The following is a 16,574-nucleotide window of genomic DNA, read 5'->3' as shown; positions in this document are numbered from 1 at the left end:
AGTTGGTAACGTTCTAAAAATGTTTGACGTCCTACTATAATATTCAAGCCGTCAATTAAGGTGTCTCTTACTAATCCTGTTCAGCGTACTTACTCCAGGAATACCTTGCTTGACTCTCCGAATGACAGGGTAGGTGAAAATATTGACTTAGCCCTTCGTCTCTCGCAGATTATGGCAACCTTCTCGACTGGACCGACCTTCGATCTTCTAATTCACAGAGGAAGATAAGTTGCCCGTCACTGGAATGAACATTTCTTCCTTTCTCTGAACAGGAAGTTATACTCTCGATGAAGTCGCTGAAATTCGCGGATGATAACGGCTTTGGTAAAGTGATTGTCTTTACTCCAATAGGCAGCGTTCTAAAACGCCTGGACGCTCTTCTATAATATCCTATCCGTGAACTAAGGTGTCAATAGTCAATACTGTTCCGCAGTTTTATTGATGGAATAAGTGCTTTCACTCTCGGAATCATAGGATAGGTGAAGCAATTGACTCAGCCGCTCGACTCTCATATTCTGATTCATACACGAAATTAAGGTGCCTGCCACTCAAATATATACTAATGTGTATCTCTGATCACCAAGTTCTACTCTCGATGCAGCAGGTTATGTTCTTGAAGTGTAATGTCTGCGGTAAAACATTTGACATTATACCAAGACGTAACGTGCAACCACGGTTTGTCTGTTTATCTTAATATTTACACCGTGAAATGACGTGCCTAATGACCATGCTCAGCAGCAGATTTACTCGCGAAATACCTCCTTTGGCTCTAGGAATAACAGGATAGATGAAGCTCTGGACATAGCCGTTTTATTCTCATTGTAGTTGGTAACGTTCCCGAAATGTTTGACGCTCGATCTGCGCGTTCTCACATGAAACATAGGGTGCCGTCACTAAGATATGTAATAATTTGCTTCCTTGTACACGAAGTTATACTCTCGATACTGCGGGATAGATTTTCGCTTGGTAAGGCTTTCGTTAAAAAGTTTGATGGTATCGAAATAAGCATTCCACAACGGCTATCTCTGTTCCATAATATTTATATTGTGAAATATCGTGTCTAAATCCAATACTGTACTGCGGGATAAGTCTCGGAATACCTAGTCTGTCTATAGGAATCTCAAGATATGTGAAGCAACAGGGGAATTAGAGCGACCCTCAAAGGTGGTGGGTACATTCTAGAACGGTTGGACCCTCGGTCTTCTAAGCCATTCATGAAATTAAAGCGCCCATCGCAAAAATGTATTCTGATGTGTTTCTCTGAATGCGTAGCTATACTCTAGATATAGCGGGTTAGCTTATCGGATGGTTTGGCCTTCGATGAGGAGGATGTGCTCATACCAATATGTATCGATCGAGAACGGTTTGACACTCTACTTTAATATTTAATCCGCGTATTAAGGTGACCTGTACCAATACTGCTCAGTGAATTTACACCTGGAATGCCTGGTTTCACTCTTGGAGTCACGAGGTAAGTGAAGCTAGTGACATAGCTGTGAGAATCTCAAAGCTAGTGCTAACGGCATGGAACAGTTTGCCACTCGATCTACTATATCATACATGATATTAAGGTGTCCGCCATTACAATGTATATTAATTTGTTTCTCTGAATACGAAGATGTACTCGCGATACAGCGGCATATGTTCTCGGAAGATGTATTGTGCCAAAAGAATGCCTTTGTAACATTAGGTAACGTTCTCAATCGGTTTTCCGCTCTACTGAGAGAAACAATCTGAGAATTAAGGTGTCTGTTGTCAATGCTCTTCAGCGGATTTACTCCAGGAATTCCAGGCTTGAGTCTCCGAATCACAACTACATGTAAAGTTACTGACTAAGCCGTTCGAATCTCAAAGAAGGTGGTAACGATCTTGAACGGTTTGACTCTCAATCCTCTAATTCATATTTGAAAATATGGTGTGCTTCAGCTATAATGTGTACTCACCTGTTTCTGTAGGCACTAAGCATGACACTGGCTACAGCGTGTTAAATTCTAGGGAGTGTATATTTTCGGCAATAGAAATGACTCTATACCAAATGGCAATATTCTCCGACGGTTTGACCTTAAACTTTAATATTCATAGCGTGAAGTAAGGGTCCTATTTCCAACCCTGCACAGCGGATTGACGGTCGGAATATCTGATTCGACCTACGGAATGACAGGGTAGGTATATCGATTGATTTAACAGTTGGTGTCTCCAAGAATGTAGTAACGATCCCGCACCGCTTGTCTCTCGATCGTCCTAATTGTACATGAAATTAAGGTGTCCGTTTGCCAAAATAACTACTAATTTTATCCGATGAACACTAAACAAGCCAATTACTACAGGTGTTTTCGGAAGGTATGTCCGTCTGTAAACAGTTTGACTCTATGGCAATTCGTAATGATCTACAACAGTTTGACTCTGCACTTTATTTATACCTGGAGCTTTTGTGTAAAAATCCAATACTGCAAAACGGATTTACTTCTGGAGTACTGGTTTGACTTTCAGAATCATAGCACGGGGTAAATGCGCTGTACAGTATTCGCAATAGGCGCCTTAATCCACGGATTGAATATTAAAGCAGACCGTGAAACCGTTGTAGAACGTTAACTATTGGTACACAGTCAAAGATTATGCAGTTAACACTAATTTCGGAGACGCAAACCCGCCGTATCGAGAGCAGAACTACGTGTTAAGAGATACAAATGAGAATACATTTTGGTGTCGGGCGCCATAAATTCTTGTATGAATAAGATGATCGAGTGTCAAACCGCTCGAGAACCGTTCCATCTTCCTAGAGTGTCGAACGGCTGAGTCACCAACTTCACCTATCCTGTGATTCTGAGTTTCAGGCTTGGAATTCCAGGAGTAAGTCAACTGCACAGTGTTAGCAATAGACACCTCAGTTCACGGTTTGAGCATTAAAACTATTCCTACCCACATTTCACGTATACCTATTCCTGCCGCGGTCGGTCAAATGAGCGGTGTTTCACAACTTATACTTTTCAATATTGAATGCAGACCAATAGCCAGTTTACCAGTATAAAAATATATTTTCTTTTATTCAAGGGTACGTAATCTACATTTTATTCTTTTTCGTTGCATTTTTCCAAATGGGATTCTCAACTGTATATTTTCCGCATACGTATTTTTTACATTTTAAACAGATTTTGATCGTCTTATTATGTTTACAATGATTCATCCTACATGTTTTCCGTTCACGGGAACCAGCATCTGCACTTGCGATGGGTTTTGCTTGATTTTCATTGCCGAGCTCTTGTTGGTATTCGATGGCAAGTTCTTCTGCCAATTGGAAAAGAAATTCCAGTCTTGTAATTTCTCCTCCTGTGGTTTCTTTATATAACACCCATGCATTCATCCCGGCCAAATCCAAGATATTAAAAAATTCATGCAAAGGGCATATCCGAGATTTAGATTTTACCGAATAATTTCTGGCCATTTGATCGGTCGCATCTACACCAAGTTTGGTGCTATTATACAATTGAATTATCTCCGGTGTTGGGGTGTCGGTTTCTTCAACTTGTACGGATATGTGCATTGAACTGAGAATTTGATCTTTCCTTCTTGGTTTTGCTTTGCAAATTGTCAACGTACAATTATTTCAGCGATAGAGTTTGATTAAGAATAGTGCCATGTCGTCGTTCTCCAGTTTTTCCAGTCGTCGTAGCTCTTTTCTGTTTGCTCCAATTGTCGCAATAATCGTAGTTTTTTGTTAGCTAAAAGTTTTGTTGCTAAAGGTAGGCTTGTAAAAAAGTTGTCTGTGGTTATATTTTTTCCACATCCTGCACACGATTCTGCTAATTTCATAGTGACTAACTCTCCAAGAAGAACTGAGGGTTCTCTACTTTCATCTTTTCCCAAATACGGAAAGCCGTTTATTATATATTTGCTACGTACATCGGATGCTAACCAAAATTTTAGATCAAATTAGTCCCGTTTATTGGGCATGAATTGAGTGAATCTACACCTTGCTTTCGTTGGAAACAATTGTTCGTCAATAGTAATATAGGGACCTAGTTGATAACAATTTTGACTGTTGTGAATAAACCTGTACCAAATTTCGGAAATCATAGAGAAATTATCGGTTTGTAACCGCTGGTTTCGTTGATTTCTGTAGTCAAATCTAATAAATCTCATAATCTCTGTAGAGTCATGTCTACCCATAGTATTTGAGAAAAACGGCGGGCCCCACTTTCATTTCCATAGAAGTGCTATACCTATATCCTTAGCCACAGATGCGCCGCGTGCATACATAATTGCAAAAAATGCATATAACATTGCTGTAGACTGTTCCCATTTATATCCCAACACTCTGAATGCCTCTGCTTCTGTGCACTTTCTTATATGTTCGATTATATTTTTATCAATTATCACAGAAACTGTCGTCCTAACTTCGCCTTTCATAGTATTACGTTTACTGTACCCAATCGGGCCTGATGTTTCCGTAAAAATATGACCAGGTGCTCTTCCAGGATTAGACCCTATTTTTAATTCCTGCCCTACAGTTCCGTCCATCGCAATTTCGCTTGCCTCTTCCTCATTCTCACTATCGGAACTAATTAAAAATCTCCTTCTCGTTCGTCGTCTACGAACGTTCGAAATATTCCCTTCATCCTCATCCGTCTTCGAGTTGGTTTTAAATGGATCATAATTTTCCGTATTGTCATTTTCCATATCCTGAATTTCCTCATTATCTTCAGAACATTCTGCATCGATATCATTTATTCTCTGTAATAATGCATTCGCACTCTACAAATATCTTAATATTTTGGGGTAAATATTCAACGAAGAAAATAAAAACTAAAATATGAAAATGTATATCGAAATAGATAAAAAAATGAATAAAAGGTAAAATGTGAAACTTACTGAAACGTATAGTTAACCCTATTCACTACTTTGAAAATTGCACTTATAACACGTAATGCGATATAAAATATTACAAAATAATATTGAAAGGCTGACAAGTATGCTCTTTGTGAGTTTCACGTTTCGGTGCACTCTGTTCGTGTCGCAAGACTATACTGATTTGAATTCGTGAGAAGACGTCTATACATTTCCTTCAGTTATAAGTTTATTTATTTTACGCCATAGTAGAGAATATGGCGTCAGAGCATTCGAGGATCTGGACCGTGTTGGATTTCAATTAAGCAAATAAACAACGCTAACGCGATAGTCGAGCGAGAACTGTAAACACTTGGAATTGTCGTAAACCAATTTCTGGAACGCACTTCTCGGACCAGTACCACAACTACATTACCCTTTGTTTGTAACGACTTTATAGTTTTGGCACTGAGTCTTAGAGAGAAGCTATTACAAAAATACAAAAATCGTAATACCGGTCAATTGACCGGTCGTGGTACGTAAGACAGACAACAACTATTTCTCAGAAAGTAAGCAATAAAAAAATAAGTGCATATTGAGAAATGTGTCATACATATATATATGAGGTAAGGTCGTAAAATTTAATGGCGATTCACTTACGTTGAATGTAAGAAATTCCAGTTGAAAATTTAAAAACCGTCATTTGACCGGTCCTGGTAGGCATAGTGATAAAGCAGGCCGCCAAGCGGATATACAACATTATGTATTCGTGTAGGATTAAACTTCCTATAGAATTCCCTACCGTCCGAAAGACTGACCAGCTGCATCGAAACTATAACACCACGTTTACAGGTACGAAATGGTATTCCTTTTAGTGGCGAGCACCGTAGTTTCATGTATGAATTAAAAGATCGGTGGTCAAACTGCTTGAGGACGTTGGCACCTTCTGTCAGAGACGAATGGCTAAGTTAATAGTATCGCATATCCTGTGATACCGAATGTCAATGCAGGTATTCCGGGAGTAAATGTGCTGAACAGTATTGGCAAAACATAGCTTCATCACTGTATGAGTATCAAGGCACAGTGTCAGACCGATGTAGGACGTAACACATTGGTACCAAGACATACATTCTACCGAAGACCTTATCTTCCGCGAATCTAACCCGCTGTATCTGGCATACTGCTTCGTCTTCAGAGAAACAGATTAGTGTACACTTTAGTGACGGGAATCTTAATTTCATGTACGAATTAGATAATCAAGTATCAATCCGGTCGATAAACATGCTAACTTCTTTCGGAGACGAACGGCTATGTCAATAGATTGGTCTATCCTATGATTCCGAGAGATGAATCAGGTATTACGGAAGTAAATACAGTCTACAGTACTGGCAATATGCACCATTATTCGTGATTTAAATTTAAAGTAGAAAGTCAAGCCGTTGAAGAACACAACAAATTGGTACAATGGCAGGCTATTTACCGGATATATAACCCTTCTAGAACCTAACCCGTAGTAGCGAGTATCATGCTTAGTGCTCACGGAATCAAATTAGTAGACATTTTGGCAGACGGACGACTGATTTTCATGTACGAATAGTAAAGTCGACTGTCGAACCGAACCGTTGAAGTACGATACCACCTCCTTTGTGAGCCCAACAGCTAAGACAATAGCTGCAATTTGCGTATGATGCCGACGGACAGACTAGGTATTCCTGGAGTCAATGCGCTGTACTCAAATTTCCATGGAAACCTTTGATCGCGGTTTGAATATCAATATAGAGCGTCACGCCGTTTGAGAACGTTTCAAATTGGTGTCCAGGGGACGAAATTAGTATTCACACCAGTGAGGGGCGCCTTAATTTCATGAATGCGCTGAAAGATACAGGGTCAAACCGCATGAGCACGTTTCCACCTTCTTTCAAAATAGAACGGTTATGTCAACAGGTTCATGCATCCTGCGATTCCTAGTGTCTAACCAGGTACCCCGGGACTAAATCAGCTGTAGAGTATTGGCTGTAGACACCTTATTTCTCGGTTTTGATACTAAAATAGGGCGTCAAATCGATTGAGGACGTTAACAATTGCTATGAAGTCAATTGTTTTACCCTACACATTACTTTCGGCGAATCTCACCCGCTTCATCGAGGGTATAAGACCGTGTTCCGAGGAAGTAATTAGTATTCGTTTCTATGGCGTGCACATTAACTTCGTGCATGAATTAGGAGGTCGAGTGTCACGCCTTTCGATAATATAACCACTCCCTTTGATATCCGAGCGCCTAAGTAAATAGCTTCACAAACACTGTGATTCTGATAGTCAAACCAGGTCTCCCGGGAGTACATCCGCTGAAAAGTATGGGCAATGGATACCTTAACTCATGTTTGAATACATGAGATGGCCGTAAACCCTTTGCAGGAAATTAACTAAAGGTGTAGGGTCAAACTTCTTATAGAATGTCTTGCCCCCCGAAAAATTGACTCACTGCATCGGGAGTTTATCACCGCGTTCTAAGGAACGAAGTAGTATAGATATACTGACGAGCACCATAATTTCGTGCCTGAATTAGAAGGTAGAGGGTCAAACAGTTCGAGAACGTTGCCACCTTCTGTGTGGGACGATCTGCTAAATCAGTTGCATCAACTATCCAGTTAATCGGAGAGTGAAACCAGGTATTTCTGGAGTAAATTCTTTGGACAGTTTTGGCAATAGACACCTTATTTCACGGTTTGAATAGAAAGGTAATGCGTCATGCATTTGATAGCATTGCCAATTGGTGATAAAGTCAAACACATTGCCGATGGCGTTACCTATGGATGAGCTAACCCGCCGTTTCGAGAGTATAACTTCGTGTCGAGAGAAAGAAATTAATCGTCATGTTCTGAGGCGGGCACATTAATTTCATGCATGAATCAGGAGATCGTGGGACAAACCGTTCTAGAACGGTGCCGCATTCTTTGAGATTCCAACGGGCAAGTCAATATATTCATATCCCCTGTGAGTCCGAAAGTGAAACGAGTCTTTCCGGAAGTAAATGCGCTGAAGAGTATTAGCAATGGACCCCTTAATTCACGGTGTGAATAATAAAGTGCAGAGTCAAACCGCTCGAGATCGATACCAAATGGTATAACGTCAAACTCCCTTCCTGGTACCTTATCTAACGCGAAGATAACCCGCCGTATCGAGAGTGTAACTTCTTGTTCAGAGGAACACATTAGTATACATTTAAGCGACTGGCACCTTAACACTCCGGGATACAGTTTGACTCTATAGCATTAGGTATCGTTCTACAACGGTATGGCAGTCTGCTCTATTATTCATACCGTGAATCAAGGTGTGTATTACCAGAACTGTTTAGCTTATTTACACCCGGAATATCTCGTTTGCCTTTCGGAATCACGGGATAGGTCAAGCCACTGGCTTAGCTGTTCATCTCTTACAGAATGTGGCGACTATGACGATCGGATGGACCCCCGATTTTCAATTCATTCATCAATTTGAGGTGTCCGTCACTGAAATGGACTCTAATTTCTTTCTCAGGACACGAGATTATACTATCGATACAGCCGGTTAGTTTTTCAGAGGGTAAGGCCTTCGGTAAAACGTTTGACATTATAGCAACTGGTAAAGTTCCAAAAAGGATTGACGCTAGACTTTAATATTCAAGCCGTGAATTAAGGTGCCTATTGCCAATACTCTTCAGCGGATTTACTCCCGGAGTACCACGTTTGCCTCTCGGAATCACAGTATACGTGAAGCTATTGGCTTAGCTCTCATGAACGGTGGTGACGTTCTCCAGCGGATGGTCCCTCGATTTTGCTACTCAAACATGAAAATAAGGGGCCCCTCTTCCAAAATGTCTAGACATATGATTTTGCGCGAACAGTAAACACGACACTCCCTACAACAGGTTTGGTTCCTGAGAGCATGGCATTCGGTATAAAGTATGACTTTATATCAATTGATAATGCTTTCCGACAGCTTGAATTTCAACCTCAATTTTCAGAACGTGAATTCAGGTGCCTATTGCCTACACTGTTCAGAGGAGTTACTCCTGGAGTACCTAGCTTGACTCTCGGAATCTCTGGATAGGTGAAGCTATTCCCTAAGCCGTTCGTCTCTCACAGAATGTGGCAACGTTGTCGAGCGGTTTAACGTTCGATCTTCTAATTCACGCATGAAGTCAAAGTGCCCGCCACTGAAATGGATGCTGTCTTCTTTCTCTGAACACGAAGTTATATTCTCGATGAGGCGGGTGGTATTCACGGCAGGTAGCGCCTTCAGTAAAGCGTCTGACTTTGTAACAATTGGTAACCTTCTCAAGGGGTGTGACGATCTATTTTAATATCCAAACCCTGAAGTATGGTGTCTATTCCCAATACTGTTCAGCGGATTATCTCTCGAAATACCTGGTTTGACTTTCGGAATCACAGGATAAGTGAAATTACCGACTTAGCCGTTCCATCCTCAATGAAGGTGGTAACGTTCACGAACGGATTGACAATCGACCTCCTAGTTAAGCAGTCCGTCTGCTAAAATGTCTACCAATTTGTTGCTCTGAACACGAAGTTATACCCACGGTACAGCTGGTCATGTCCTCCGAAGGTAGGGAATCCGGTATGGAATATGACATTATACCAATGCGTAACGTTTTCAATCTGTATATCTCTCTACTTTAATACTCATATCGTGAATTATCGTTTCTATTGCCAAGACCGTGCAGCGTATTTACCCGCGAAAGACCAGGTTTGACTCTCGGAATCAAAGGATATGTGAAGCTATAGACTTAGCCGTTTGACCTTCAAAGATAATGGTAACTTTGGCACACTCGATCTTCTGTTTTATACGTGGAATTATGGTGACCGTCACTAAAATGTATGCTAGTTCGATGCTTTGAACACGCTGCTATACACTCGAAACAGTGGGGGTAGGTCTTCGGAGGATAAGGTCTTCGGTGAAGCGATTGACTCGATACCAATTGGTATCGTTCTCCGATGGTTTGACGCTCGATCTTCTTATTCATTCCTGAAATTAAGGAGCCCGCCACCAGAATATATACTAATTTGTAACTCTGATCACAAAGTTATACTCTCGATGAAGCGGGTTTGTTTTTCGGTGTGTAAGGACGTTGCTAAAACGATTGCCATCATAACAATTAGTAACGCTCACAAACAGTTTGACGCTCTATGTTAATATTCAAACTGCGAATTTCGGTGTCTACTCCGAATACTGTTTAGCGGACGTACTTCTCGGGTTTCCTGGGTTGACTCTCGGAATCACGGGATAAGTGAAGTTATTCACATGGCCGTTCGACTCTCAAAGGGGGCGGTAATGTTCATGATCAGTCTGCCTCCCAATCTTCTAGTCCATACACGAAATGAATGTGCCCGTCACTAAAATGTCTCCTAATTTGCTTCTCGGTACTCGAAGTAATACCCTCAATATAGAGGGTTAACTTCTCGGAAGGAATGGCCTACGGTAAGAAGTTAGACTGTATACGATTGGGTAAAGATCTACAACGATCAGTGTATAATGATACGGCAGATCGAGCAACACTACTGTATGGTCACCGTTAATTTCTCACGACATGATTTTGAACCGCATGCAATTCTTTCTCATTCTTATTTTTATATACTAATTCTGCAAATTATTATTATGGTAATTACAATTTGTTGCGAACTTGTCAATTGTTAGTTGAAAAATTTTTATTTCTGGATACAAGTATCATTAGAAATGGTTCAGTGCACGTTCATGACATCATTTTGTTAAACTTATTGTTCTTTCATATGATTGTCTGTATACGTACCTATGCTCCTGGAGCGACACAGCTGCGGTGGTCCTGTACTTGCGTATGGCAGATAGGAGCGGTATACTGGATGGTCTTCGTTGATTTCGTTAACGATGATATTGAGCCGTGTGCATTTTGTCCCAATTTTCCCATTTATTAACACACACTGTAATTCAATGTTATGATATTTTCGATTTTCATCTAAACTTTCAATTTATAATTAGAGAATTGTATTTTTTCAGTCAATGTGATATCAGAATTAGATGAGTGCACGTTATAGCATTATTGTGCTAACCTTATTTTCATTTCATATCATAGTCAGTATACGTTCCTGTCTTGAATTTGCGTACGGCAGGTCGGGCGACACTACAGAATGGTCTCCGTCAATTTCTCTATCCTTCGCCTTTATCCTTCGACACGACTGGCGAGGTCTAGTTTGTAGCTACGTGCGGCTGGTCTGGGCGACTCTACTGCATGGTCTTCGTTGATTTCTCCAACCTTGATATTGTACCGCACGCATCTTTTTCCAGTTTTCCATTTAGTTATACGTACTGCAATTTACTCTTATGATATTTTCAATTTTTTACGTAATTATCAATTTTTAGTTTAAAAGATTGTATTTCCTTGGATGAGTGTCCTTGCAATTAGTTGAGAGTACGTTTATAACGTTATCTTGTTAATCTTATTGTTATTTTATTTGACTGCTTTGTAGGTACCTACGCTTCCTGTGCGACACGACTGGCGAGGTATAGTAGTTGCATACGGCAGATCGGAGAGACACTACTGTCTGATCTTCGATAATTCCTCTAACCTTGATACTGTACCACATGTATTATTCTCCGTTTTCCATTTATTTATACACACTGTTATATTCTGATATTATATTTTCGATTTCTTTAAAAATTTTCAACCTTTATTTTAAAAAACTGTACTTCTTAGTAAATGTGTCATTGGAATTAGTTACTTGGAGTTGCGTACGACAGAATGGAGCGGCGCTACTGGATTGTCTTTGTTCACTTCGTAAACCACAATATTTTCCGTATACATTCTTTCGCAGTTTTCTATTTATTTACAAAAACTGTAATTTAGTGTCATGGTTATTGCGATTTTTTTGTCATAACTTTTTATTTTTATTTTATGAACCTGTATCTCTCAGTAGAACTGTATTTGGAAATTGTTGAGTATGCGTTTACGACTATATTCTGTCAATCTTTTTGATTTTTTCTACGATTGCCTCTATACGTACGTACGCTGTCAGAACTGCAGCGCTCGCGATGTCTGGCACCTGCGTACGGCAGTTCGGAGTTGCACTACTGGGTGATTTATGTTACCTTCATTAACCTTAATTTCATACCGTATGCAATTTTTCCCAGTTTTCCATTTATATATACATACAGTAATTTACTGCAATGATATTTTCAATTTTTTCCATACTTCTCAATTCTTAGTAAAATGAATTGTATTTCCTAATAAAAGTGTCTATTAGCTCCGTTGAGTCAACGATTATGACAATAGAGTAATAAACTTATTGTTCTTTTATATGATTGTTTCTGTTGGTACCAATGCTTCCAGTGCGACATGGCTGGATTTGCCTCGTAGTTGCGTTCGGAAGATCTGCGCGACGCTACTGTATGGTATTTCCTTATCCTCGATTTTGTCCCGAATGCATTTTCCACATGTTTTCTATTTATATATGCATAGCATAATTATAAGTTGTATTTTCAATTTTATTCAAAATATTTAATTTTCAGTTGATAAAATTGTGGTCCTTAGTAAAAGTAACTATGGAATTTCTTGAGGGTACGTATGTGACGTTATTTTGTTGAACTTGTTGTTGTATCATATGATTGTCTGTTCTCCTGATTACGCTATCGGAACCACAGGACTGCAGTGAACTTGCAGTTAAGTATCGGTAGTTCATTGCGACGCAGCTCTCCTCGTCACAGTATATCTATCGGCTCTGCGGTTCTATACTAGCGGATTGACGATGTAGTTGTGTACGGAAGATCGGAGAGGCACAACTGGCTAATATACCTTAATTTCTTTAATCTTGATTTGGGCCAGCATCCGTTTCTCCTCGTGTTTTCTATTTATTTATACATACTCTAATTTACTGTTATATTTTGAATTTTCTGTCAAGGTTTACAATTTTTAATTTAAAAACTGTACTTCGCAGTACAGGTTTCTTCCGAATTGATTGAGTTTCCGCTTATGAAAATACATTATTAAGCTCGTTATCATCTTATATGATTCCCTGCATACGTACCTATGATTCATGATCGTCACGGATGAAGACGTCTTGCAGTTGCATTCGGAATATCGGTGCGACGCTACTCCATGACCTTCAATATGTGTTCTAACCTTGGTGCTGCACCGTATGCATTCTTTCCCAGTCTTCCATTTATATATATATATATATATATATATATATATATATATATATATATATATATATATATATACCGTAAGTTACGGTTATGATATTTCCGATTTTTTTCGAAACATTAATTTTTAGAATAAAAAATTGTATTCCTTTAGAAAAGTGCCTTTTGAATAAGTTGAGTGTATGTTTGTGACAATATTTTGTGAATATTATTGTTATTTTATATGATTGTCGACAGGGCTGGAGTGGTCTTGTAGTTGCGTACGTCAGATAGGGCGAAACTACAGAATGGTCTCCATCAATTCCTTTACACATGATTTCGTACCGCATGCATCTCCTCCCAGTTCTCCATTTATTTATACATACTGTGATTCAATGTTATGATATATTCGACTTTTTTTTCAAACTTTTCGACTTTTATCACAAAAAATTGTAGTCCTTGGAATTTGTTGAGTATACAATTATGACAGTATTTTGATAATCTTATCGTTATTTCATATGATTGTTTCTATACATATGCTGTCATGTGCGACACGACGATAACGGACTCCATGTTTCTTTCTGTAGATCGGAGCGGCACTACTGTATGATCCACGTTAATTTCATTAATCTTCATTTTGTACCGTATGCACGCTTTCCCCTGTTTTCAATTTGTTTATGCAACCTGTCATTTACTGTTACCTTATTTTCGATTTCTTTCGAAATTTTCAGTCTTCGTTTCAAGAAATTGATCTTTGGAGTATAAGTGCTTCTGGTTTCAGTTGAGTGTTCCTTAATCACATTATTCTGTTAAACATGCTGTTATTTTATATGATTGTCTGTATACGTACCCGCGCTTTCAGAGCGACACGCCTGGAGCGGGCAAGTAGTTGCGTACGGTAGATAGGCGCGAGTCTACTATATGGTATTGGTTCATTTCTATAGCCATGATATTGTACCGTATGCACTCTTCCGCTGTTTCCTATTTATTTCGACATACTGTAATTTACTGTTATAATATTTTCGATTCTTTCCAAAATTTCAAATGAAAGTGTCCTTGGAAATAGTTGAGTGCACATTTATGAAAATGTTTCGATAAATATGTTGTTATTTTATATGATAGTCTGTAAATGTACTTACGTTTCCGGAGTGAAACGGCCGGACTGGTCTTGTAGGTGCGTACGGCAGATCGGCGCGGCATACTGGATGAACTTCGTTAATTTCAGTAATCACGATTTTACTCCGTATGAATTTATCACCAATTTTTCCATTTATTTATACATTCTGTTATTTATTGTTATGGTATTTTCGATTTTCTATGAAATTTTCAATTCTCATTTTAAGAAGTTGTATGTCTTAGTAAAAGTGTCCTTGGAATCAGTTGCGTGTACGTTAATGACAATATTATGTTAAATTCTTTCTATTTTATATGATACGTTGCATACGTACCTACGATTCCGGCGCGGTACGGCTGTAGTGGTCTTGTAATTAGGTACGGCAGATTGCAGCAGCATACTGGATTGTCCTCGTTAATTTCTGTGACTCATGTTTTTAAACTGTATGCATTGTTTCCTAATTTGTCCATTTATTTTATACGTTCTTTAATTTACTGCAATTATATTTTCGATTTTTCTTCAAAATATTCAATCTTTATCTTAGAAAAATATACTTCTTAGGAAATGTGACTTCGGAATTAGTTCAGTGCACCCGTATGATATTATTTTGTTCAGCTAATTGTTATTTTGTATGATTGTCCGTGTATGTACCTACGCTGTTTGCGTGAGACGACTGGCGATGTATTGTAGTTGCATACGACAAAACGGAGCGAGACTACTAGATGGCCTTCGATAATGTTTTTAACCTTCATATTGAACAGTAAGAATTTTTTCCCAGTTTTTCCTTTATTTGTACATACTGTATGCTGCTGCTATGATATTTTCACTTCTCCTATAAAATACAATTTCTGAGATTAAAAATTGGAGGGTTCGAATAAAATCGGAAATATCATAACATTAGATCACAGAATGTAGAAATAAATAGTGAATCTTGAAAGAATGCATTCGGCACAATATGAAGGTTAGAGAAGTTAACGAATATAATACCGTAGTGTCGATCCGACATGCCGATCGCAACTCCAAGGCCAGAACAGGCGTGTCGCCCCGGAAGCGAATGTACGTATAAAGACAATTATGTAAAATAAAAATAAGTTTCGTAATAATATTGGCATGAACGTACACTCAACTAATTCCAAAGTCACTGTTACAGAAAATTACAAATTTTAAAAGTAAGAATTGAAAGTTTTTAAAGAAATTAAAAATATCAATGCAATATATAACAGTCTGCATAAATAAAGGGAAGACTGGGTTAAAATGCATACCGTACTATATCAAGGTTAAAGAAATTATCAAAGACCATCCAGTAGTGCCGCTCCGATCCGCCGTACGCAAATACAGGGTGTCGCCATTAGTATCGCCCCGCCAGCGAAGGTACGTGTACAGACAATCATATTAAATACGAATAAGATCAACATAATAATGCCATAATCCTAAACTCAACAAATTCCAAAGACGCTTTTTACTGTCAAATGTAATTTTATCAACGAAAAATAGAAAATATCGAACTAAATCGAAAATATCGTAACAGCAAATCACAGTATATATAAATAAATGCAGACTGGAAATGTGCAAGCGGTACAATATCTAAGTGAGAGAAATTATCGACGATCACACAGTACTGCTGCTTTGCTCTGGCGTACGCAAGTACAAGATATCGCCAGTCGTGTTACACTGGCACCGTAGGTTCGTATAGAGACAATCATGTAAAATAACAGTAAGTTTAACAGAATAATGTCACAAAGGAATACTCGACCAATTCCAAAGACACTATTAATGGGAAATACAATATCATAAAATTGAAATTGAGAATTATGAAAAAAAAATCCAAAATATCACAACACTAAATTACAGTATACTTAAGTAAATGGACAACTAGGAGAAAATGTACACGGTACAAAATCAGAGTTAAATAAATTAACGAAGGCCATCGAGTAGTGCCGCCCCGATCTACAGAAAGCATCTGCAAGACCACCCCAGTCCTGTCGCGCATTGTATCGTACGTGCGTATAGAGACAATCATTTCAAATGACATTATATTTAACATCATAATATCATGAACGTACACTCACGTAATACCAAATTCACATTTACGGAGAAATATAATTTCTTAAACTTGAAATTGAAAATTCTGGAAAAGAAAATTGAAAGTATCAAAACAGTAAGTTCCAGTATGTAGAAATAAATAGGTATCTGCGAAAGATTGTAAACACTACAACATAGGGTTTAAAGAAGTTGACAAAGACCATACAGCAGCGTCGCTCCGATCATGTGAACACAACTACAGCATAATTCCAGTTGTGTCGCGCAAGAAGCGTAGGTACGTATACTGACAACCGTATCAAATAACAATATGTATAACAAAATATTGGTATAAACGTACATTCAACAATTTCCAGGTACACATTTACTGAGAAATACAATTTTTTACTTAACAATTGGATATTTTGAAAAAGATCGGAAATATCTTACATGTAGATTGCAGTATGTT

General features: G+C 38.6%; 1 protein-coding gene across 1 annotated transcript; it reads right to left on the bottom strand.

The window, feature by feature from the left end:
* Nucleotides 1-4,197: 4,197 nt before the first annotated feature.
* LOC143220508 (uncharacterized) lies at nucleotides 4,198-4,677 on the bottom strand. The gene has a single exon (XM_076446143.1). It carries the CDS (start codon nucleotides 4,675-4,677, stop codon nucleotides 4,198-4,200), a length of 480 nt encoding a protein of 159 aa, XP_076302258.1.
* Nucleotides 4,678-16,574: the final 11,897 nt, after the last annotated feature.

This window comes from Lasioglossum baleicum, unplaced genomic scaffold (genome assembly GCF_051020765.1).
Source record: "Lasioglossum baleicum unplaced genomic scaffold, iyLasBale1 scaffold1094, whole genome shotgun sequence".
Lineage (NCBI taxonomy): Eukaryota > Metazoa > Arthropoda > Insecta > Hymenoptera > Halictidae > Lasioglossum > Lasioglossum baleicum.
The sequence above is the reverse complement of the archived record's forward strand: the minus strand, read 5'-3'. Positions and strand labels throughout refer to the sequence as shown.